Source organism: Aegilops tauschii, chromosome 5 (genome assembly GCF_002575655.3).
Source record: "Aegilops tauschii subsp. strangulata cultivar AL8/78 chromosome 5, Aet v6.0, whole genome shotgun sequence".
Lineage (NCBI taxonomy): Eukaryota > Viridiplantae > Streptophyta > Magnoliopsida > Poales > Poaceae > Aegilops > Aegilops tauschii.
The window spans coordinates 475,838,598-475,863,899 of record NC_053039.3 but is presented as its reverse complement, the minus strand read 5'-3'; the positions used below and the strand labels follow the sequence as shown (position 1 = coordinate 475,863,899).

Genomic DNA, 25,302 nt, shown 5'->3' with positions numbered 1-25,302 from the left:
TGTATTTTTTTTCTTTTTTGTTGCCTTTTCTTTTCACCCGGCTCTTTTCTCACCGTGTAAAAAAAATATTCATTGTGTTTTAAAAATATGTTTGTCATGTATTTGACAAAGATTCATAGCGTCTTACAAAAAAAATCATTGTGTATTTAAAAAAACCATTTTCATTAAAAAACTTGATCGTGATAGCAAAAATGTAGATAGCACGTATTAAAAAAAATGTTCAACATGTATCATAAAATGTAGTTAGCTTTCTATACTCTTCCCAATTGTTGAAATGTTGACTAGTTTGATGATGACATGTTGGTTGTTTTCTTTTAGAAAATGATTGCGCAAGGATTGTTTCGAGATAGGAACAACAAAGGAGAGAAGAGGAAGAAGAAAGAAAGAGCTTTCACGTTTCATCATTGCTATAAAGAGCTCAGGGATGAGGAGAAGTGGAAAACTAGGGAAGTTTTCGATCCTTCGAAGAAGAAAAGTGTGGTGGGTGGAGGACGAAGAAGATGTCCCCGGTGATGAGAGAAGGAGCCCAACCCCTTACTCGGCGACTAAATCACATAGGCCCGATGGAACCAAAAAAGTCAAGGGAACCAAGGACGGAGACAATGATCTCAAGGAAGAATTTGGTGCCATCGTCATGGCGAGGAAAGAGCATGCGGAAGAGAAAAAAATGTTGAAGCTCAAAGAAATTGAGGAGAGGAGTGAAGTCGAGCGACGGAGGGCAGCGGCCGAGGCGAGAAAGGTTGAGCTAGAGGAGAGAAAGGCAGCGACAGAGGAGATGAAGATGGTCGAGGACAAGTCACTCAAGTTTATGTTCATGGACACATCTACTCTTAATGCCAAGGCAAAGGCGTATGTCGAACTTTGTCGCGATGAAATGCTGATGAAGAAGCAAATACTCATGAGAAACATGATGAGATGAGGAATGGGAGGTCCCATGGGAGGAATGAGAGGTTCCATGGGAGGAGGAATGGGAGGTGCCATGAGAAGGTACATGAACATGATGTGGTGCCATGAATGGTGCATTTGGTGGAAACATGGGAGATGGCTTTGGTGGCAACATGGATGGTGGCTTCGGTGGCATGGGAAGTGGCTTCAGCGGCAGCATGAGCGGCATGGGAGGTGGCTCCGGCAGCAACATGATGAGTGGCATAGGAGGTGGCTTTGGCGGCAACATGATGAGTGGCATGAGAGGTGGCTTCGGTGGCAACATGAGCGGCATTGGAGGTGTTAATGAAGGTGCTTCCGGTGGAGTTCGCGGCAACGAGACTTCAAGGCAAGAAAGGGTCGAGAAAGAAGTCATTGATGATGATCATACCACTGTCCACAATGGTACTAGTGACAACGGAGAGGATGCAAACTGCGTGATGTTTACGTGCATTTTCATTTGTTGGGCCAACAACTTCGTTTGTGACAATTGAATTTTGCTTGTAGGATTTTAAACTAAGGTCGATGATGCATTTTTTGTTGCTAGAATTATGAAAATTCAATGCACAAATGCGGCTATGCAGCGGCTGAACAAAACCCGAACAACAGCCGCGCGGCCTGCGGCCGATTTTACATCTCTAGTTTGCATCTTCTATTGAAGTTGCTCTTTTACATCTCTATATTGCAATGTCTGTTGGAGTTGGCACTTTTTTAAAGATGCAAAAAACACTTCTGTTTCACCTCTCCAATTTTGCATCTCATTGGAGATGCTCTTATGCTATCCCGTATGCCATGTTACATGCAGGTGGGACCTCTGTGTTGGCCGGCGCGCTTCGTATTGTCGAGCTTGTCCTCTCACCCTGAACTCGTGAAAAAGTCGATGCTCTGCCGGATTTGATTGAGTTCTTTGTTTCTGTCAGTGGCCGCCGTCGCTTTCACTGACGGCAGGGTTGCTTGCAGCTTGTAGCTCAACCTCTGCTCCTCCTCCAAACCATCGATCCCCGGCTCTGTCGTTGACTTATTTGCTATCTCCCATTTGGCTTTGTTTCTTGCTGTTCATCCGCCTGCGTCTCTGGATCACCGATGATGGGCGGCGGCGAGCCGTACACGGCGCTCGAGGAGAGCCTTCTGTCCGGGGAAGCGGCGGCGAGGAGGCAGTGGGAGAAGACGTACCTGGACGTGCTGGGCGTGTGCTGCTCGGCGGAGGTCGCGCTCGTCGAGCGGCTGCTGGCGCCGCTCGACGGCGTGAGGGCGGTGTCCGTCGTCGTCCCCTCCCGCACCGTCGTCGTCGAGCACGACCCCGCCGCCGTCTCTCAGTCCCGTATTGGTAACCAATCAATCCGTCCCCTCTCCTGATCTTACTCTAATCTGAACCCAAAATCTCCATGAAAGAAAGCTTACAAGTCGATCTCAACGTCTTTGTTGCCTTGTTCGGACTCCGGAACGCATCAGTCAAGGTCCTGAACGGGGCGGGCCTGGAGGCCTCGGTGCGAGCCTACGGCAGCAGCGGGGTCATCGGCCGATGGCCCAGCCCGTACATCGTCGCCTGCGGCGCCCTCCTCCTCGCGTCTTCCTTCAGGTGGCTCCTGCCTCCCCTGCAGTGGCTGGCCCTGGGGGCGGCCTGCGCCGGCGCTCCCCCGATGCTTCTCCGAGGGCTCGCCGCCGCCAGCAGGCTGACGCTGGACATCAACATCCTCATGCTTATCGCCGTTGCCGGTGCGGTTGCGCTCAAGGACTACGCGGAGGCAGGCGTCATCGTCTTCCTCTTCACCACTGCAGAGTGGCTCGAGACCCTGGCCTGCACCAAGGTACTACAATTACAGTGTGAAGAATCCTCAGTTACTTTCCGTGATCGATGGAATGAATGTGAATTTTCCTAACACAAAGTGTGATGTGGTGTCAGGCCAGCGCCGGGATGTCGTCGTTGATGAGCATGATCCCGCCGAAGGCAGTCCTCGCGGAGACGGGCGAGGTCGTCAACGTGCGCGACATAGGTGTGGGCGCCGTCATCGCGGTCAGAGCCGGGGAGATGGTGCCGGTGGATGGCGTGGTGGTCGACGGGCAGAGTGAGGTCGATGAGAGGAGCCTCACCGGCGAGTCGTACCCGGTGCCCAAGCAACCGCAGTCCGAGGTCTGGGCCGGCACGCTCAACTTGGACGGTACTAAAACTGCAATGTTCCTTCTCTTTCTTGAAGGCAGCGACATTCTCGTGGTGATCTGAGCCTACTGTGATGCAGGCTACATCGCCGTGAGGACAATGGCCCTCGCCGAGAACTCCACGGTGGCCAAGATGGAGAGTCTGGTGGAGGAGGCCCAGCAGAGCAAGTCCAAGACGCAGCGGCTGATCGACTCCTGCGCCAGGTACTACACGCCGGCCGTGGTGGTTCTCGGAGCAGGGGTGGCGCTGCTGCCGCCGCTGCTGGGGGCGCGCGACGCGGAGCGGTGGTTCAGGCTGGCGCTGGTGCTGCTGGTGAGCGCGTGCCCGTGCGCGCTGGTGCTGTCGACGCCCGTCGCGACGTTCTGCGCGCTCCTGACGGCGGCGAGGATGGGGGTCCTCGTCAAGGGAGGGGACGTCCTCGAGTCGCTGGGCGAGATCAGGGCCGTGGCGTTCGACAAGACCGGCACCATCACCAGAGGGGAGTTCAGCGTCGACATGTTCGATGTGGTTGGGCACAAGGTTCAGATGAGCTATCTTCTTTACTGGTACGTGTGTGTCCACTGTCTATTGCCACACCTCTTGGGCGGCATTGAACTTTTCACTGATGAAAACTCGTGCTGAAATGAGAGCTTCTTCTCGCAGGATCTCAAGCATCGAGAGCAAATCCAGCCACCCAATGGCGGCTGCGCTCGTGGAGTACGCGCAGTCGAAATCCATCGAGCCGAAACCGGAATGCGTCGCCCAGTTCCGCATCCTTCCCGGCGAGGGCATCTATGGAGAGATCGACGGGAAACGCATCTACGTCGGGAACAAGAGGGTCTTGGCGAGGGGATCCTCCTGTCAGACAGGTGAGCTGAGAGCAGAGCAAACATACATTCTGTGCTTGATCAATGAAGTTTGAGAAGGAAAACTTTCTTACTTGCAGTGCCAGAAAGAATGAATGGCCTGAAAGGCGTCTCGATCGGCTACGTGATCTGCGACGGGGACCTCGTCGGGGTGTTCTCGTTCTCCGACGACTGCCGGACCGGCGCGGCCGAAGCGATTCGAGAGCTGGCGTCCATGGGCATCAGCTCAGTACTGCTCACGGGGGACAGCGCGGAGGCGGCCGTGCACGCGCAGCAGCAGCTGGGCGGCGCCTTGGAGGAGCTCCACTCGGAGCTCTTCCCGGAGGACAAGGTCCGGCTGGTGGGCGCGCTGAAGGCGAGGGCTGGGCCGACGATGATGGTCGGCGACGGCATGAACGACGCCCCGGCACTGGCGACGGCGGACGTGGGCGTCTCCATGGGCATCTCCGGCTCGGCCGCGGCCATGGAGACCAGCCACGCGACGCTCATGTCCAGCGACATCCTCCGGGTCCCCGAGGCCGTCAGGCTCGGCAGGCGCGCCCGCCGGACCATCGCCGTCAACATGGTGTCCTCGATCGCCGCCAAGGCCGCCGTCCTCGCGCTCGCGGTCGCCTGGCGCCCGGTGCTGTGGGCGGCGGTCCTCGCCGACGTGGGGACGTGCCTGCTCGTCGTGCTCAACAGCATGCTGCTGCTGGGGGAGGGGCGCGGGCGCCGCGGGAAGGAGGAGGCGTGCCGCGCCACGGCCAGGTCGCTGGAGATGAGAAGGTCTCAGCTCGCCGCCGTTTCACCGGACGCTGCCGCTAAAAGCGTTGGAAAGACGGGCGGCGACGCATCGAAAGGCTGCCATTGCTGCCACAAGCCAAGCAAATCTCCTGAGCACTCGGTCGCCATCGACGTACGAGCCGGCGAGCAGCGTGAAAGCCCGACGGCCGCGACGTGTGCGCCGGCAAAAAAAGTCGAGGTCACCGGATCTGTCAACGGTTCCGCGGCGCCTGCTTCATCAAGCGGCGCGTCGGTAGGATGCTGCCCTCGTGAAACAGATAGCACGGAAGCGTGCAAGAAAATGGCTCCTGCTGATCTGGTGCTGAATATATGTACTACCTTTGGTTTATAAGTCCTCTTTGTATATTTTGTGCCGAATTTTAACTAGAGATTTAACTAACAAAATATTAATACATGCCATAAAAAATTATATCGTTGAATTCGTATTTAAACATAGTTTACGATTATATTATTTTTATGACATGCATTAACATTTTGTTAGTTAAGTTTAAGGGCAAAATTTGGCGCAAAATACAAAGGAGACTAATAAACCAGGATGGAGGTAGTACGTGGCAACATGCGGTGACATGTGTGTAAAGAGATTTTTTTAATGATTTAAAGATTGCTCACCACGTCTGTCCTGCGGTGTGAAAAGAGCTTAGGGCATGTACAATGGTGCTATCTTAGATGCGTCACATAGGATAATTGCTGAGGCGGAGGAGAGAGAATCTATAATAAAAGGTTTGTCTTCTCTTATGATCTGTTAGCCAATATGTGTCACCATGATTTTATGAATAGCTAATTATCATAGATAAGACTAAGAGATAACCCATTGCATACATGTTTTATTGACATCTCAAAATTACATGCAATGTTTAAAATAAGACTATCATATGAACCATTGTACATGTCCTTAAAGACATCTTCACCGCGGACCGTCGAAATCGTTGTAAGGGTCCAAATCGACATGTCAGGACGTAGATTATCATCCAACACGGACCTCTATTTATCCGTGGACGCGTTCGCCTGCCCGAATCCCCGCAAACCGAATGCAAACTGGGGGAGCTTTGTGGAGTTCGGACTACCGCCACATAACTTCGACACCTCCGGTCAATTTTTCTTTCACTTCGCCCCTACACCCCCTTGCTCTGCATCTGCACCCTGCTCGTCCGACCCCAGAATTGTACCTTTCCGGCCGTCGCCTAGGCATTGTCGGACGTCCACAACCCCCACCGACACCTGCCCGCCTTGGACTACATCGTTGTCCACTCAGGATCCGTCTGTACCAAGCTATCCTCTGACCCCTCCCAAAGCCATTCATGGCAGACACCACCGCTGACAGGTATTCGGTCAAATGTCATTGAATTTTTTTATCGAACTTCTTGTGTTTCTAGGGTAAGCACGATGACGGGGTACTTGGTGATGGAGGATGAGTTGTGCGATGCGTGCAAGGTCGTATATGCGTACTTTGTAGGCATAAGATAAGGGGGGCTCGATGTTTTGGCAAATGTGTGTGCTTTATTTCTTGAGCAAAAGCACTTCGCGCCCTTCGACTTGCACATGATTCATGATCTCCATGTGAAGTCGCAAGACCATCGGCGGTACACAATCTCCAACATCGTCACGAAGTTTTGCGATTTGGTTGCACGAGTGGAGGCAATGTGGCCATTGGGTTGTCAACCGTGAAGATCGTAAGTTTTTCTTATTGTTGCTCTACATGTTGGTCAATGCATTAATTCACTCATGTTACAACTTGATAATCATCACGTTGTATACCCTAGACGTGTTGCTATGTTGTACCATAGGACCGAGGGGAGGCCATGAACATTCATACATTGTTGGATGAAGCTCAAGGGGCACATTGCGCGGGAGGACTTGTGTCGGTTCTGACCCGAGTATTGTTGAATTTGGAATCTATGAATTCTGAAATCTTGTTGAAGATCCGGTTATCTCGGATGTAATATTTACATGTGAAATATTGTTGTACTAGGGATATTTGCAAGTTATTTATGGAGGAATTGTGCTGTTTTCTATAACTATTTTGAGTGTGTTTAGGACTTGAAGAAAAAAAAATGGGGCGTACATTTAGGAGACAGGGTTGGATGGCCGACTCCTGTATCCGTGTCCGCGGACCAGTCGGGATCAGTCCGCGGACAAATAGTGTATCTGTTTTGAGGGCTGGCTTGGAGATGCCCCCTATATACCCGCGGACAGTGTCCGACCACTGCTCATTTGTCTGCGTCCTGAACCATCCCCCTCATATCTGAACCCCCAAATCAGTGCACCCCTACATGACATGATCAAAATAGTACACATATAAATTGAACATAGCATAGATCATAGATGGACATAGCTAGTTGAATTGACAACCAGACATAGCATATGAAGTTCACAAAAGATCGAACATAGCGAGTTTAACCGAGCATAGCGTAGCAAGTTCATAAAAAGTTCATCGAAAGACTACGATAGATAAATGATAGAGCGAGGGAGCGCCAAAGTTCACCATTTCCTCGTTGGTCCCTTCCCCTCAGGGTCTTCGGAGCGGTGGTAGTACTCCGCGGCATTGGCGCGGGCGGCTGAAGGGGCGTCATCATCATCGGCGGTGGTGCCGCTGTTGTTGGAGGAGGACAAGAACAAGGAGGGAAGGCCGGCCAAGCGCAAGGAAACGTAGGCCTCCTCCTTGGCTAGGACCTAAGCCTTCACTGTGCGAGCCACTCAGACTCTTCGATACCAAGCTGCAATGCCTTGGCATTTTTGCGACATTGGAGGGTGTATGTATCCACAGAGGTCAAGGACCGACGGATGAGGTCGCGGAGGAGGTTGTCGTCCGAGTCAATGGGTGTCAGTGGCTTGGGATACGGATCTACACGACCCATAGCGAGGCCGGCTGGATCCGGCCCACACCTCCGACTCGGATTGTCACAACCACAGACTTAGCGGTGCGGCCATGAGCACCCAATGTCTTCCGAGAGAAGCAGAGGTGCGACACTACTCGCCCCACCACCTGGCCAGGGAGGGCGCGGGCTAGGATGGGCCACCCCGAATAGGCGTGGAGCCAGAACTGCCCATCCGAGCCACTGGGGAGGGCGCAGACCGCAATGAGCCGATGCGAGCGGGCACAGAGCTGGAACTACTCATCCGGGCCACCGAGAAGGGTGCATGGCTCGAGCTCCTGACCATGTCCATTTGCGAGCGGCGAAGGGCACTTTGAAGGCGAGCTCCTCCTTGTCCGGGGTAGAGCTCGAATCCGATATGGCGACGAGTGCGTCCCAGTCAATGGGGTCAGCCATGATGCCGAATTAGCTGCCGTAGTCGGCCATGGTGGTGCAGGGAGGGTGTTGGGGATATAACCCCGTGGTGTAGCCCGCCCAGGAGGGGTCGGGTTACACCGTTGGCAATTCTCAGAGATAAGGCTTAAATACGCCCAAGAGGCTAGAAGCAGTACCCGAAGGGCGACTCACGTGGTGAGCCGCCGGAGGCCCAAGTCCAGGAGATGGTGCGAGACCCGGCGTGTGTAAGCCGCCCAACGGTGACTTGCCTAGCAAGGCTAGGTGATTTAGAAACAAAGTTGGTCACGTTGTGTGATCCGACTTGGACTCTTGTAAGCCAAGGGCCTCGACCTATGTATATAAAGGCGAGGCCCAACGACAGGTTAACTCAAGAAACAACTGATCGATAGCTAGGTCAAGCATGTCCGCTCCCTTGTAATCAATACCAAGTAATATCAACGAAAGCAGGAGTAGGCTTTTACCTCCTCCGTGAGGGGCCGAACCTGGGTAAACCTTGTGTCCTTCATCCCGTCCAACCCCTTCGAGCTAATCATCAAGCGATGGCTCCACACTTAAGTCCTTTCGCTAGGGCATCTGCCGTGACAAAACCATGACAGTTGGCGCCCACCATGGGGCCATCGCACGGTGGTTTTGAGTTCTTGAGGGGATCTTTCCCAGGGATTGAGGGATACGACGTAGGCTGGATGACTAAGAGTTGCTGCGGCAAGCTCTACATCGACGACGCTGGCTGGGGCCCCGAGGTCGACTCAATCGAGTATGGGTACCGGGTCCCCTTTGGCGGAATTCACGTCTTCATCGGCAAAATCGGCGAATTAGAGCCTGAGCCTGATATCTGCATCGACATCGTCGAGCCGGCTCAGCGTGTGCGACCCGCCAGGGTTCAACCCGGCCGAAAGCACATTTTCGTTGGTTTCACGGAAGGCATGGAACTTGCGATGGTTCTAAATCTGGAGGAGAGACGACCATCTACTCGGGGGATGAGTCCTCAACCGGAGAGACAGAATCCATCTATCAGCTTCAAGACGGAGGGCTTGGGGGCTACTCCAATGGCAACAGTATTTCGGACCCCTATGAGCTGCCCTCTAGGGCTGCAATCTTCTTGGGTGGCACTGGGCCGGCTCTCAATTCGTCAACAGCGGCGGCTATGACATTTGGATCGACTGCCGCTGCGACAGCTCGGGCCGGCGGCTCAGGTTTTGTCTGAACTCTTGGGCACTTTGACAACTCTGTTAGCCACATAGGTTACTGATACGTCTCCAACGTCTCTATAATTTTTTTGTTCCATGCTATATTATATTCTGTTTTGGACATTATTGGGCTTTATTATACACTTTTATATTATTTTTGGGGCTAACCTATTAACCGAAGGCCCAGCCCAGAATTGCTGTTTTTTGCCTATTTCAGAGTTTTGCAGAAAAAGAATATCAAACGGAGTCCAAACGGAATGAAACCTTCGGGAACGTGATTTTCGGAACAAACGTGATCCAGAGGACTTGGACCCTACGTCAAGACATCAACCAGGAAGGCATGAGGTAGGGGGCGCGCCTACCCCCCTGGGCGCGCCCTCCACCCTCGTGGGGCCCACGTTGCTCCACCGACGTACTTATTCCTCCTATATATACCTACGTACCCCCAAACTACCAGATACGGAGCCAAAAACCTAATTCCACCGCCGCAACCTTCTGTACCCGTGAGATCCCTACTTGGGGCCTTTCCCGGCGCTCCGCCGGAGGGGGCATCGATCACGGAGGGCTTCTACATCAACACCATAGCCTCTCCGATGATGTGTGAGTAGTTTACCTCAGACCTTCGGGTGCATAGTTATTAGCTAGATGGCTTCTTCTCTCTTTTTGGATCTCAATACAATGTTCTCCCCCTCTCCTGTGGAGATCTATTCGATGTAATCTTCTTTTCCGGTGTATTTGTTGAGACCGATGAATTGTGGGTTTATGATCAAGTTTATCTATGAACAATATTTGAATCTTCTCTGAATTCTTTTATGTATGATTGGTTATCTTTGCAAGTCTCTTCGAATTATCAGTTTGGTTTGGCCTACTAGATTGATCTTTCTTGCAATGGGAGAAGTGCTTAGCTTTGGGTTCAATCTTGCGGTGTCCTTTCCCAGTGACAGTAGGGGCAGCAAGGCACGTATTGTATTGTTGCCATCGAGGATAACAAGATGGGGTTTATATCATATTGCATGAGTTTATCCCTCTACATCATGTCATCTTACTTAAAGCGTTACTATGTTCTTTTGAACTTAATACTCTAGATGCATGCTGGATAGCGGTCGATGTGTGGATTAATAGTAGTAGATCCAGGCAGGAGTCGGTCTACTTGTCTCGGATGTGATGCCTATATACATGATCATACTTAGATATTCTCATAACTATGCTCAATTCTGTCAATTGCTCAACAGTAATTTGTTTACCCACCGTAATACTTATGCTCTCGAGAGAAGCCACTAGTGAAACCTATGGCCCCCGGGTCTATTTTCCATCATATTATCTTCCAACACTTAGCTATTTTCATTGCCTTTTATTTTACTTTGCATCTTTATTATAAAAATACCAAAAATATTGTCTTATCATATCTATCAGATCTCACTTTCGTAAGTGACCGTGAAGGGATTGACAACCCCTTTTATTGCGTTGGTTGCGAGGATTTTATTTGTTTGTGTAGGTGCGAGGGACTCGTGCGTGGCCTCCTACTGGATTGATACCTTGGTTCTCAAAAACTGAGGGAAATACTTACGCTGCTTTACCGCATCACCCTTTCCTCTTCAAGGGAAAACCAACGCAGTGCTCAAGAGGTAGCAAGAAGGATATCTGGCGCCGTTGCCGGGGAGTCTACGCAAAAGTCAACATACCAAGTACCCATCACAAACCCTTATCTCCCGCATTACATTATTTGCCATTTGCCTCTCGTTTTCCTCTCCCCCACTTCACCCTTGCCGTTTTATTCGCCCTCTCTTTTCTGTTCGCCTTGTTTTCACTTGCTTCTTGTTTGCTCATGTGTTGGATTGCTTGCTTGTCATGATGACTCTACCTAGATTTGGTGATCTTCACCTTAAAAGGTTAGAAGAGATCGAAAGCAACGTCAGGGGTTTTATGGTCTTACAATTTGAGCATAATAATTTGTTTAGAAACGAGCTTAAGGAACAAAAAAAGCTTTATGGGTTATATGAATAAAGAGCTCGATGATATGTCTAAAGAATTTGATGGTTTGAAATCTCAGATTGCTCATCTTGAGAAGTTAATAGCTGAAGTTTCGGATAAGCAGGCCACCTTAGTTAATAAGATGGCCGCTACGCCGGATTTTTTTTGGGAAAATAAAGATGAAGATCTAAAAGTTATTGATGTGTCCCCTATTAAATCTTTGTTTTGCAATATGAATCTTGGTAATGATGGGACTGAATATGATCCACCTTTACCTAGAAGGCGTTCCAAAAATTCGGAGTTTCTAGATCTTGATGCAAAAATTGGTAAAAGTGGGATGGAAGAGATGAAAACTCTAGATATCAATGAACCCACTATCTTGGATTTCAAGGAATTTAATTATGATAATTGCTCTTTGATAGATTGTATTTCCTTGTTGCAATCCTTGCTAAATTCTCCACATGCTTATAGTCAAAATAAAGCCTTTACCAAACATATCGTTGATGCTTTGATGCAATCTTATGAGGAAAAACTTGAGTTGGAAGTTTCTATCCCTAGAAAACTTTATGATGAGTGGGAACCTACAATTAAAATTAAAATTAAAGATCATGAATGTTATGCTTTGTGTGATTTGGGTGCTAGTGTTTCCACGATTCCAAAGACTTTGTGTGATTTGCTAGGTTTCCGTGATTTTGATGATTGCTCTTTAAACTTGCACCTTGCGGATTCCACCATTAAGAAACCTATGGGAAGAATTAATGATGGTATTATTGTTGCAAATAGGAATTATGTGCCCGTAGATTTTATTGTTCTTGACATAGATTGCAATCCTTCATGTCCTATTATTCTTGGTAGACCTTTCCTTAGAACGATTGGTGCAATTATTGATATGAAGGAAGGAAATATTAGATTCCAATTTCCGTTAAGGAAAGGCATGGAACACTTCCCTAGAAAGAAAATAAAATTACCTTATGAATCTATTATGAGAGCCACTTATGGATTGCCAACCAAAGATGGCAATACCTAGATCTATCCTTTCTTTTATGCCTAGCTAGGGGCGTTAAACGATAGCACTTGTTGGGAGGCAACCCAATTTTATTTTTAGTTTTTTGCTTTTTGCTTCTGTTTAGGAATAAATATTTGATCTAGCCTCTGGTTAGATGTGTTTTTATGTTTTAATTAGTGTTTGTGCCAAGTTTAACCTATAGGATCTTCTTGGATGATAGTTATTTGATCTTGCTGAAAATTCCAGAAACTTTCTGTTCACGAAAATAATTGTTAAAAATCACCAGAAAGTGATAAAATATTCATTCCAATTGCTGCTGATCAATAAACAAATTTTCTAGGTTGTCCTATTTTGGCTGTATTGTTTGAGTTCCAGAAGTTTGTGTTAGTTACAGATTACTACAGACTGTTCTGTTTTTGACAGATTCTGTTTTTCGTGTGTTGTTTGCTTATTTTGATGAATCTATGGCTAGTAAAATAGTTTATAAACCATAGAGAAGTTGGAATACAGTAGGTTTAACACCAATATAAATAAATAATGAGTTCATTACAGTACTTTGAAGTGGTGTTTTGTTTTCTTTTGCTAACGGAGCTCACGAGATTTTCTGTTAAGTTTTGTGTTGTGAAGTTTTCAAGTTTTGGGTAAAAGATTTGATGGATTATGGAACAAGGAGTGGAAAGAGCCTAAGCTTGGGGATGCCCATGGCACCCCAAGATAATCTAAGGACACCTAAAAGCCAAAGCTTGGGGATGCCCCGGAAGGCATCCCCTCTTTCGTCTACTTCCATCGGTAACTTTACTTGGAGCTATATTTTTATTCACCACATGATATGTGTTTTGCTTGGAGCGTCTTGTATTATTTGAGTCTTTATTTGTTAGTTTGCCTCAATCATCCTTGCTGTACACACCTTTTGAGGGAGACACACATGATTCGGAAATTTTTAGAATACTCTATGTGCTTCACTTATATTTTTTGAGTTATATAGTTTTTGCTCTAGTGCTTCACTTATATCTTTTAGAGCACGGCGGTGGATTTGTTTTATAGAAACTATTGATCTCTCATGCTTCACTTATATTATTTTGAGAGTCTTAAAATATCATGGCAATTTGTTTTAATTATAATATCATGAGAAATTTGATGCTTGATAATTATTTTGAGATATAAAGGTGGTAATATCATAGTTGTGCTAGTTGAGTAATTGTGGAATTGAAAAATACTTGTGTTGGAGTTTGTGATTCCCGTAGCATGCACGTATGGTGCACCGTTATGTAACGAAGTCGGAGCATGAGGTGTTTATTGATTGTCATCCTTTGTGTGGCGGTCGGGATCGCGCGATGGTTAACTCCTACCAACCCTTCCCCTAGGAGCATGCATAGTAGTACTTTGCTTCGAGGGCTAATAAATTTTTGCAATAAGTATATGAGTTCTTTATGACTAATGTGAGTCCATGGATTATACGCACACTTACCTTTCTGCAATTTTCTAGCCTCTTCAGTACCGTGCATTGCCCTTTCTCACCTTGAGAGTTGGTGCAAACTTCGCCGGTGCATCCAAACCCCGTGATATGATACGCTCTATCACACATAAACCTCCTTATATCTTCCTCAAAACAGCCACCATACCTACCTATTATGCATTTCCATAGCCATTCCGAGATATATTGCCGTGCAACTTTCCATCGTTTCGTTTATCATGACACCCTCCATCATTGTCATATTGCTTTGCATGATCATGTAGTTGACATTGTATGTGGCAAAGCCATCATTCATAATTCTTTCAATCATGTCACTCTTGATTCATTGCATATCCCAGTACACCGCCGGAGGCATCCACATAGAGTCATATTTTGTTCTAAGTATTGAGTTGTAATTCATGAGTTGTAAGTAAATAAAAGTGTGATGATCATCATTATTAGAGCATTGTCCCAAGTGAGGAAAGGATGATGGAGACTATGATTCCCCCACAAGTCGGGATGAGACTCCGGACTAAATTAAAAAAAAGAGGCCATAAAAAAGGAGAAAAGGCCCAAATAAAAAAGTGAGAGAAAAAGAGAGAAGGGACAATGTTACTATCCTTTTACCACACTTGTGCTTCAAAGTAGCACCGTGATCTTCATGATAGAGAGTATCTCGTTTTGTCCTTTCATATACTAGTGGGAAATTTCATTATAGAACTTGGCTTGTATATTCCAATGATGGGCTTCCTCAAATGCCCGAGGTCTTCGTGAGTAAGCAAGTTGGATGCACACCCACTTAGTTTCTTTTGTTTGAGCTTTCATACACTTATAGCTCTAGTGCATCCGTTGCATGGCAATCCCTACTCCTTTGCGTCTGCTGCAGCGTGTATTGTCACTTCACTGCGAAGACTAGTTGAATAGTTCTCTCTGACCGAGATGGGGAATAATGGATCGCGAGGACTTCCTTTCTACAGTATCCCTATGCCTCTACGCTCACTTCACTCATTTTGCTCCGTACCTAGTCACTTGTTGAAATCTGTAGAAAGACAAATACTCCGTATTTGGGAACAGAGGGAGGCTTTTACTCCGTACTATTTGGGAACAGAGGGAGTATCACCATATGGAGGGAACAGAGGAAGCTTGAAATATGAACATGTCAATGGGAGGGAGTAAGCCCCATGCATGCATGCATGCATGCAACATGCAACACTCACACGTACACATGGACGCACGCAACACTCACGCACCCATGCGGCACACAGCACACGACGCAACACACACGCTCACGCTCAAGTGCTCAACCTACTCCATACGTCCGTGAAAGACTGTACATTTAGAGATTTACACATTGACCAGGGCATAATTAACGCCCAAAAGTAGCAGACTTATGTGTGCATGCGACCATTGAGATAAGGAGATTAAATGAAGGCCGTTGCATGCTGTAATTAAGGATAGACATGTAGCCTATACCTACAGCACAAGTTGGTGCATTAGTCAATCAATATCGATTTAGATTAAAGGCTAAATGCATTGGAAGTGTAGATGTACATCATGTACTACTCCTTTGTGAATGAGCATCAAATGATCGCCGTCAGCTGAACGAGCGATAAACCACCACCCATCGGCTGGTATGATTCCAGGTCCTGGAATCATGAAGGCCAGCGCATTTGCGTCTGCTGCAACAATTCAAATTGGAGACCAAAAGGACAAAAATAAACAATCATGTTCAGAGTATGTGTGGAATTAAGATTATTATAACAGTGACACATATCATAGATAGAGAATTGCAATGCCGTGGTCATAATCATACCCCAAGTTAAAAAAATAAGCCAATGGCTTTCATATTCTAGCAATATGTCATGGTTCAAAGATCATGTAACAATGAGAGGAAAACAGCTATGACAGCGCCTACTCATATTCTACCATAGCACTTACTACTACTGTTCTCATATCAACTCTAAGCAATAACATGCGTTGTTATAAAAATCTTGTAAACGAGAGTAACATATAGCAATCATGATGTTATGCTCATAATATGTATTCTAACAATCATTAGATGCCAATTGTTCTCATATCAACTCTAAAATAACATGTGTGGTCATAAAAATCTAGGAAATGAGAGGAACATATAGCAATGATGTGGTTATAGACATGCTATGCATTGTAAATTTGTAACAAATGAACAGGCAGTCGTATTCATAAGGTAAAGATGAGATGAGATAGAACAATTACACGACGATAGATTCCACCAGTATAGGCAGCCAATCTGTGCGTCGACCGCGTAAACGATGCCATCGTGCACTATAGCATCAGACAGAAATGTTGCCTCAACATGATTGATGATGAGCCATAACCATGTATGGCGACCGGATTCCAGATAGACTAATCCCATGTTGAACAAGGGAATGAGCTTGTAATCCATGTAGTCTTCTGATGGTGTGGGCACTTCGCAGATTACAACTTTTTGCAAACAGAGGTCGAGCCAAAAGCTTAACGCGTCTCGTGCGTAGTAGGCAGGAGTGTCCGGCGGGCCACGAGGCTCGATGGCGGCGGTATCCAATGATGGAAGGGTGATCTCTCGCGGGGTGTAGATATCCACGAGACGCCACGGACTACCGGTGTGGTGGATGAGGACAATCCAGTTGGCCTTCATGCCCGCCCAGTAGTGGCCGCGCATGAAGGACAGGTGGACGGGTAGTGGTAGCATGTCGAGGGGAACCACGACAACCTCCATAGGATCGTCAAGTCGGTGTCTAGGCCACCTGCGAGGATCGGGCATCAGCAAGCAGGGTGTCTTGAAAAGAGCCGGCCGGTTGCAGATGAGTAGACGGTACAAAGACACCGAGCATGCGGCCAGACGGACGGTGCTGAGTAGGTCCATACGACTACAGATCTGCTCCAAGAGAACATCGGGGAGGGAATTCCAATCGCGGCTCTGCGTGTCAGTTGGTTCTGCCATTGGGGTTTTCGGTGCCTGCGAGCCAGCGGGGAAGTGGATTCGGGCGGGCGAGCGAAGAAGCTTCTCCTCGTGTGGCCGAGCAGTGAGCGGGGGGATATGGTACGCGCGAGCTACCAAGGAAGATGGCACGGGCGGGCGAGCAGTGAGCGGGGGTAAATGGTGTGCGGCTGACGATGGGGAAGAGAGGAGGAACAAGAAGAGAGGAGGAAGAAGAAGAGAGGAGGAAGAAGAGTGGAAGACGGGGAAGAAAGTGCATTCAATCTCAATTCTACTAGTACTACTACCAGGATATACCGTCCTTCGGAGTGTAAATAGTTACACCGATGACATGTGGGTCTACCACAACAGAGCCCATATGCCAGTTAATGGAGGACAGAGGTGTGTAGGCGTATTTGCGGAAGCGTGCTCTACTGGCAAACATGATGGAAGTACTGGGTAAGGCTGATTTAGTAACACCAACACGCTGGTTCAGCTTATTAATTACGTGTCCCATCTGCTGCAGCGTGTATTGTCACTTCACTGCGAAGACTAGTTGAATAGTTCTCTCTGACCGAGATGGGGAATAATGGATCGCGAGGACTTCCTTTCTACAGTATCCCTATGCCTCTACGCTCACTTCACTCATTTTGCTCCGTACCTAGTCACTTGTTGAAATCTGTAGAAAGACAAATACTCCGTATTTGGGAATAGAGGGAGGCTTTTACTCCGTACTATTTGGGAACAGAGGGAGTATCACCATATGGAGGGAACAGAGGAAGCTTGAAATATGAACATGTCAATGGGAGGGAGTAAGCCCCATGCATGCATGCATGCATGCAACATGCAACACTCACACGTACACATGGACGCATGCAACACTCACGCACCCATGCGGCACACAGCACACGACGCAACACACACGCTCACGCTCAAGTGCTCAACCTACTCCATACGTCCGTGAAAGACTGTACATTTAGAGATTTACACATTGACTAGGGCATAATTAACGCCCAAAAGTAGCAGACTTATGTGTGCATGCGACCATTGAGATAAGAAGATTAAATGAAGGCCGTTGCATGCTGTAATTAAGGATAGACATGTAGCCTATACCTACAGCACAAGTTGGTGCATTAGTCAATCAATATCGATTTAGATTAAAGGCTAAATGCATTGGAAGTGTAGATGTACATCATGTACTACACTGTTTGTTTTATAGCCGATGTATACTCTTTGTTGGAAGACCGAGGGAGGACACGTGCATGCACTCACATACACAGCCAGGGCGGTTCGCGCGCAAGGGTTGGACTCGTGTCGCGCCTGCGTAAAGTTTTGTTTAACTGATTTCTTTGCTCTGCCAACTGACAGGTGGGACCCAGAAACCAGGTGACAATTTAACCAGTCAACAAAGTGCCACATCGACTATGTGGCCGGTCAGTAGGGTGCAATACGGTGCTCTACGATGAGCTAGTGATCGTATAATCGCCGCAAAACTATATGTAGTGACGGTAAAGAGCGTATTGTTACATACGTTGACCACCAGTGTATTTTTCTCGTTTCAAATTAAGCCATATTAATCAGAAAGGATGCAGTATGGACTACTACTACTAGTACTAGTACTGCTTTGATGTGTCCCGTCAACTCGCCGAACGAGGAGAAGCTTGCTTAGTACGCCTCTCCCTCGCCCACGCGCGCGGTGGTTCGCAGGACGAGGAGAGGGTTTTGACTACAGCGCCCTCTCCCTCTCCCTCTCCCTCTCCCTCTCCCTCTCCCTCGCCCTCGCCCTCGCGGTGGACATGCATCAGTTCAATCGGTGTTAGATTGCCAAAAGCATATTGTACTGTAGTATCATCATTGTTGGACCTTCCGAAGAGGTTCACACGAGTACGAACTGTTGAACCTCCTGAAGAGGCAAAGAGCCAAGCGCAAGGTTTTATAGGAGTTGTCGTCCTAGTAGGAGTGTACTACAACTATAGCGAATGATGCTACTGTATGATGCCGCCACGTCACGTATATCCAAAGCTGTTCCACCTTTTTTTTCTCAAAGAGCGTGTTGGAGCCTGTGCAACAACCACACAAGTTGCACGTACACATAACACATTTACTAGTAATAAATTCTAAAGGACAAATGCCAGTATGCCACACAAGTTCATCTCCAATTCATGTGATAAATTTGTGCACGATTAGTCTACATATATTCACAGCGCTACCATTCACAATTACCGTACTCCACTTACACGTTATAGATGGGCTACATGTCCTCCTCCAGGTTCCAGTCCCAGGTGTTCTTCATGGATGGCATGATCCATAGCGGTGGGCAACGGGAATCATTGTCGCAGCTTTGTAGTCCGGTTCCACACGATGGAGACTCATCCAAGCTGAAGCGGCATAAATCAGGGATAGCGTGTCCCAGCATGACGTTCATCCGGCGGTGCGCACTGAAGACACAACCATGCTTCATGAACGGCAGGCCTTCCGTGTCGTGCACGGAAGGTGGCATCCGCTTCACAATGGGGTAGCTGTCCCCGATGAAAAGCGAGTACTCTCCAAGAGTGTTCCTCGGCACCCACGTAGCATCACGGGGGTCGAACTCGGCGCCGTTCATCTGGTACACGCGACATCCCAGATCTGGACACATGGTGACGTACATAGTCAAGGTCCATGCATAATAATGTTGTGCTCAAATATGGCGGTCAGTAATACTGTGCAGCAAATAGTACTACTCCGGTATAGAGGAAGTAAAATAACCGGCTTATTATATATAGCCACTCTTGGCTACATGGATGAGATAGTAAGACATGGAAAAACAAAAATGGTGGCAGCTAGTGGGTTCAAGTCTTCAAGGGCCTAGCTAGCTATACGCGTCCTCCAAGGTAAAAAGTACTCCTACTAGTACTACAAAGTATACTACTAGTACAACAATGAAAGAGAAGGCGAGAGGGTTAAAAAATGGAATACCTGGGTAGATGGTGACGGTCCGATCGTGGTAGATTGTGTGACCATGTTGCACATCAGTGGTACCATGGGTAACGACTGCTAAGATAGTTGATCCCAATATGCCAAAGTCAGCTACAAGGTTCCAGGTTAGACCGAATCGCGGATGCAAATGCACATCCAGGATCGGCGATCTTATTTTGATCGGGGGATGACTGGTCCCTGCAAAATAATGGAGTACCGTTAGGGATGCAAATGATGGTTTTTGCATTCCGTTTGTAATCTCCCGTACCGTAGGATGGCAACTAGATGAAACAAGTCCCCTGGCTTGTCACTGCGAAGATGCGGCCTAGATGGCGCACGATGTCTTTGCACGTGTAGGGGTACAAATCTGCCGCCGCCAACATGCGCCAGCCTCTGCCGTTACTGCCTCTTGCATTGATGGCAATCCTTATGTCGAACACCGCGATGAGATAGTAATCGTCGTAGCCGCGTCACTTTGTCGGCGGGTCCGCAATTGCTATCTTCTTCAATCTCATGTAGGCATCATCATACGTATTCAAGCCCAGCCAGTCCGGAAGGCCGATCCCAATGGTGGAGAAGGGGTCTACCAGAACGGCCGCACTGCTGTGGATGTTGTGCAAAATGATGGTGGTATCCGGCCGGAGGTATGCAAGCCAATCTTCGTTGGCACCGACCCAGACCTATATATAAGACGGCGGGCAGCGGAGAAATTACGGGATGGAAATGGAATAACTAAGTACTACATGATCAAACTCCATTACTGACCTGCTCATCGGACAAAATCCGACTACCTCTCAACGTCGGCAACTCTAGCGGAGTCAACGTGCAACCATGGCCAGGGAGCGGTGGACTGTTCGAAGGATTGTCCCATAGAAGAACCTTCTCCTCGAGGACGCATGGAAGACCAACAAGCATGGCCTTTTCCCAAGCCTGTTTAAGCAGCGTCTTGAAAAAGTTGGTGCAGGAAGCACCGAGTCTTGCGGCGGTGAAGACGTCGGAGCGGCGTGCGATTTCTCCCAGAGGATCGTCGTCCAAGGTCTCCCAGCCCTGACGAGGAGGAGAACCGCCTGGCGAATCCATGGGTGCAGCGACGAACTGCCTTCTCTTCGGGGGGAGGGGAACTGGCGAGGAGGAGATAAGAGCGTAGTAACCGCAGGGCCTCGTCCCTTCCAACTGTAGATCGTTCCTCAGCGAAGGGGTGAGGCTATTATTTAGTACTAGTACTAGCATTATGGAACATTATGGGATTGCATTATACTGTAAATAATAGCACTAGTAAGAAATTTTTGGCACTAGGTAGTAGTTTTTGGCGTGGATTAACAAATTTTGGGTATGTTTTTGCCATTTTTTATACACGCCAACTAGTGTCAAAAAACGTCTTACATTATGTGACGGAGGAGTACGTACTCATACTGTAGCAGTACTAGTACTACTTTTCTCAACTAGTAGTGCGATGTACTGTACTTCTAGTCTAGTCTAGTATAGTGCACCAGTTTTGAACTCTTGAATCCAGGGCCAAGGAGCTACAGTTGGAAGTGGAGGGTACTACTGTTCTCTAGAACCATCGCTGTACTATCAATGCAGGGGAAGTACACCTGCGTAGTGGCCTAGTGGGTACTCTCGGTGCTCTATTCAGCCGCTCCTCTCACGTAGGTGGCCTACTTAGCCACTCCTCTCACGCACACACTAGCAGCCTGTTTATCAGCGACGGTTACTGCGGGGGCAGAACATTTGAGTTATTTGATACAGCGAGACTAGGCTTTTCGCTTCCATTTGTGGAGGTGTAATGGATCTCGTCGAACTTTGTTAGTAGTTCCTTCTTTATGAATGAGATGATGCAAAGCTTTTGCCTCCGTTTAAAAAAAACACGTCAAGAGGAATTTCTTTTATAGTAGAGCCGATAATGGAGTGAAGTCCATGCGTGCAACGCCACAAGCTACAGAGTAGTAGTAGAGCACTTTACGTACAGAGCCATATTGCACAGTTCCCAATGCCCCGCCAGGCTTTTCCGGCTCCTCGGGCTTAATTGGGAGGCGCTAGTTAATATGCTACTAGCTGGAAGCTGCAAGCGAGGTGCAGCTAGGGCGAGCACGCGAGCCACGGGATGCTGGGAAGGAAAACCCGTTCACGTGGCTAGGTTGTCCAGTGCACCCAGATTGTGGGGCCGCACGTCCGTTTGACTTCAAAACTCAAACTACCCGTGTAAAATATTGGCTCGCAGCAAAGTGTAGTAGTACTATTTTAAAAAAAGGCCGCCGTGCGTTCGGCTGGGATCGAACCCACAAAACGAGGTATACACTCCCGCGACCACTAGTAGTACTCGTTGGAGTACAACGCAACCTAGAATCGCCTTTTTTCGCTAGTAGTACGTACATTGTTCCTTACAAGAAACCCCTAATGGTTAATAGTATAGCCAGCTGCTGGCTATAAGCCAGTGCCATGTCATCTACAGCCCATCTTATAGCCAACATGTACAATAATAGATCAAAAGAGTGTACTACTTTTTTATTATGTGGCCCACTTCTCATTCTCACAAAGTGCCTAGGAGCACGTGCTAGAGCTGGCTCTTCACGAAGACCCGCTTACCTTCTCTCTCCTCTTCTCTTTCCTCCAACTAAGCAGAAATATACTAGTTTATTTCTTATAGCCCGCTGACTCAGCTCTATTGTACTTGCTCTAATAATGCAAGAAACCACTAAAATGCCAAGAAACTACTACCACTTGCATACGTGGCAGACTTAAGATAAGACTACCTTATCAACCATTGTACATGCTCTTACCAACAAAAATCCTCGAGTGACCTCCTACCTCCGGCCCGTCCACCTAGTCATCCTCGGCCATGGGACGCAGCTACCGCCGCCGGCAGAAGGCGAGGTCAAAACCGCCGGTGGTGCGGAGCCCATGTTGCGGCAGCCCGGATGCCAGCTCCGTCCGGCGCTCGCGGCTGCTAGCTAGCCAAGATAGCTCCGTCCAGCTGCTTGTCTGCAAGGTTTGCTAGCTAGATTGGCACGACAGCGCGGTGGCTTGCTCGCGTGCGCCGCGCTAAGGCCAGCCATCTGGCTCGAGCGAAGGCCAGCGCGGTGGCTTGCTCGCTCGTGAGTCATGCTCGGGCCAGCCTGCCAATCCGTGCGGAGGCCAGCGTGGCGTCCGGCCCGTCCGGCAGAGCGGCGGCCAACTCGCTCATCACCGGCGCCACCGACGAACACGCATCAGTACTGTTTGAAGTAATGTTCAGGAAAAATAATGATTTGAGGGGGAATAACAGGATAGAAGGTCAGATGTGGGTCCCTCGTGTCAACGGTCAAACAAAATGTGTTGGTTTAAGCTACCTCTCAGCATGGACGTGTGGGCCAACCCTGTCATAAATGGGTTTAAACGAACCTAATCGGTAGGAGTACTAGGTAGTTTTTGGCGTGGATTAAGAAATTTTGGGTATGTTTTTGCTATTTTTTGTACAATAGATTCTTCCTAGGGCTTGTTGAAAGTGGTAGTTTTTTGTTAAATACTCTACATATTGTAAGTAGGAGTGAAAGTTAAGCTTTGGAAGCCAATAAGCAAGGCTAGTTACATAGTGCATATGTGTACATGATTGAAAGTAAATATCAACCATGAGTGACTAATATCTTGATGGAAAACTCGAAACTATGGAATACTAGGAAAAAATGCATGGTTGGAAATACTAGTAATGTTCATGTCCGTTGCAACGAATCATAATTAGAATAATACTTATTCACAAACTTGGTACAAAACACTCTAATTTTGATATACATATGTCACTAGAGATATATTATGTTTCAATTAGAATATATTCCTTGGGCTGTTTTGGTGAGGTCAGGGAGGGATGTGGTTGGTTTTAAGATACTAATTATGGGTTTTTCCTGCAAATTGGTAGACAAGTGGGATGTTGGTGAGAAAAGGCAACAACTTACCTCACAATCGTTAGATGTAGATCTAATGGTCAGAAACGACGGATGGCAGACACACCAGCATCACCAACTTAGTCTTGTGTAGGAGTACTAGCAAGATCCGTGCATTGCACGGAACATCAAGATGCATTTTTTTATAAAACACTTGTTGTGATTGACCCTTGCGGGAGTAATCCCATGTGTAAAAACTAATGATATCTCGAGAAATATGAGATAAGATGAAGAGGAGTGGGGTGTGGTGGTCGGACTGAGCGGAGGCATGGGGAATGACGACACCGGCAGCGGCCACCAGGCCAGTTTGTTCCAGAGGCTTCCTTTCTTAATTGCTCAACAATGAGGTTTGTTGGAGATAAGGAGGAACGAGGGAAGGCCTTGTCTGCAAATGTGGAGAGGGGTGCGGGTATCTTTTAGTTTAATTTCCATCCGTCAGATATAGATCGGACGGTCTATATTGCAAGATGGCACACGTACCATCATCACCAACTCGGTTTTTTTATAAGAGAAGAAATATAAGTATGGAGATACAAACGTATTATCGATACTTGCTTCCGTAAACTAGCATCTACATTCTATTCAACGCCTCGACATGTGGGGCTTAGCACAATGACTTCTCGACTGTGTAAAACAAAGATTTTCCCGTCGCCGACAAGGAGGGGGTGACGGCGGCGCGCTTTTTGGCTTGCTCTAGTCCTAGTAGTCATACTAGGTGGTCTAAGCACGTGTAGATTTATTCTTTTTCACGTCTCGTGTTCGCCGTACTGCCACGACTGTTGATGAATAGACGGTAAGTTATTCACGGGGAAACCCTTGTTGAGCGTGTTTGCGAGAGAGAGAGAGACAGTGTGCGTGTGTGATATGTTAGAGACTGAGGCAATGATATCAGATTCTTTGTGTCTATGTGTGTGGAGGATAGAGAGAGACATGTACATGGGGCTTTGTGTTGTGTAACGTGGAGACACATATACATAATTAGAGAGTGAGTGTGTGAGATACACATGCGGACATGAGGAGAGATGAGGATCCAGATAAATGGGTGTTTGTGCGTGTCTGTGTGTGTTTGTGCACGCATTTGTGTGTGAGAGGGAGAGAGTGTATGTGGAGTAGAGAGACCACTGATGATGTAAACCTAGTATAAGGGAAGGGGGAATGGTGTGACATGTGTAGTAGCGAGATAGCACGGGTGCGGGCGGGGGGAGCAGACTATTTGGAAGAGACATCGAGTGTGTGTGTGGGAGAGGGGTATGAGAGCGAGAGAAAGAGAGAGCTAGCGACGGAAAGAGAGAGAGAGAGAGAGGAAGAGAGGGGGCGAGAGGGGTCGTTTGTGTCCATAAATGGCGTATAGATAGGGAGACAATGTTGATGTTGTCCGAAATTGGCCTATGAATGGAGACGCAAGGGAAGCGAGTCATCGTGTGTGTGATAGGGACTTCATGAGAGATCTAGAATAGATGGTGTAGAGAACAATGTGCGAAATCGAGAACGATTATACATTAGGGAGCTATGCAAAGAGTCACGATATATATGTATACAGGGAAGGAGCTGGGACGGGTCCGCATGTGGGAGAGATAGAAAGAGGAGAGTGGTGCACAAGGAGACAAAGTGTGCTTGTTTGCAGTGGGGGTGGTGTGTGAGGTGAGTGCGCGAGAACCACATGACTAGGGAGATAGACGTTTGGGGGCGACGTTTTGTGTGTATGGGAAATATACACTCTACATAGTGCGTGTGCTTGGGTAAGAGAGATAGCGGGAGACCTAGAGAGTGAGGGAAGAGATGTGTGCATGCCCGAGAGACAAAGTGATAGAGCCCTATGTTGGGGTCCGGACTTTACAAGAGAGAGGGGTGTTAATGAGCTCGTGTGTTGGTGTTTGGGGGAGAGAACGACTT

At 47.9% G+C, this 25,302-nt stretch overlaps 1 protein-coding gene across 1 annotated transcript; it reads left to right on the top strand.

Moving 5' to 3' along the window:
• Positions 1-1,752: 1,752 nt before the first annotated feature.
• On the top strand, positions 1,753-5,126 carry LOC109786499 (cadmium/zinc-transporting ATPase HMA3). The gene is made up of 6 exons (XM_020345072.4): positions 1,753-2,251; positions 2,377-2,732; positions 2,828-3,083; positions 3,162-3,627; positions 3,725-3,930; positions 4,008-5,126. The coding sequence occupies exons 1-6, from the start codon at positions 2,008-2,010 to the stop codon at positions 5,039-5,041; spliced, it is 2,562 nt and encodes an 853-aa protein (XP_020200661.1). The 5' UTR covers positions 1,753-2,007; the 3' UTR covers positions 5,042-5,126.
• Positions 5,127-25,302: the final 20,176 nt, after the last annotated feature.

Coding starts and splice junctions, on each gene's coding strand:
- LOC109786499 (XM_020345072.4), top strand. CDS start 2,008: ATGATGGGCGGCGGCGAGCCGTACACGGCGCTCGAGGAGAGCCTTCTG. Junction 3,628..3,724: donor ATGAGCTATCTTCTTTACTG/GTACGTGTGTGT, acceptor TTCTTCTCGCAG/GATCTCAAGCATCGAGAGCA. Junction 3,931..4,007: donor GGGATCCTCCTGTCAGACAG/GTGAGCTGAGAG, acceptor TCTTACTTGCAG/TGCCAGAAAGAATGAATGGC.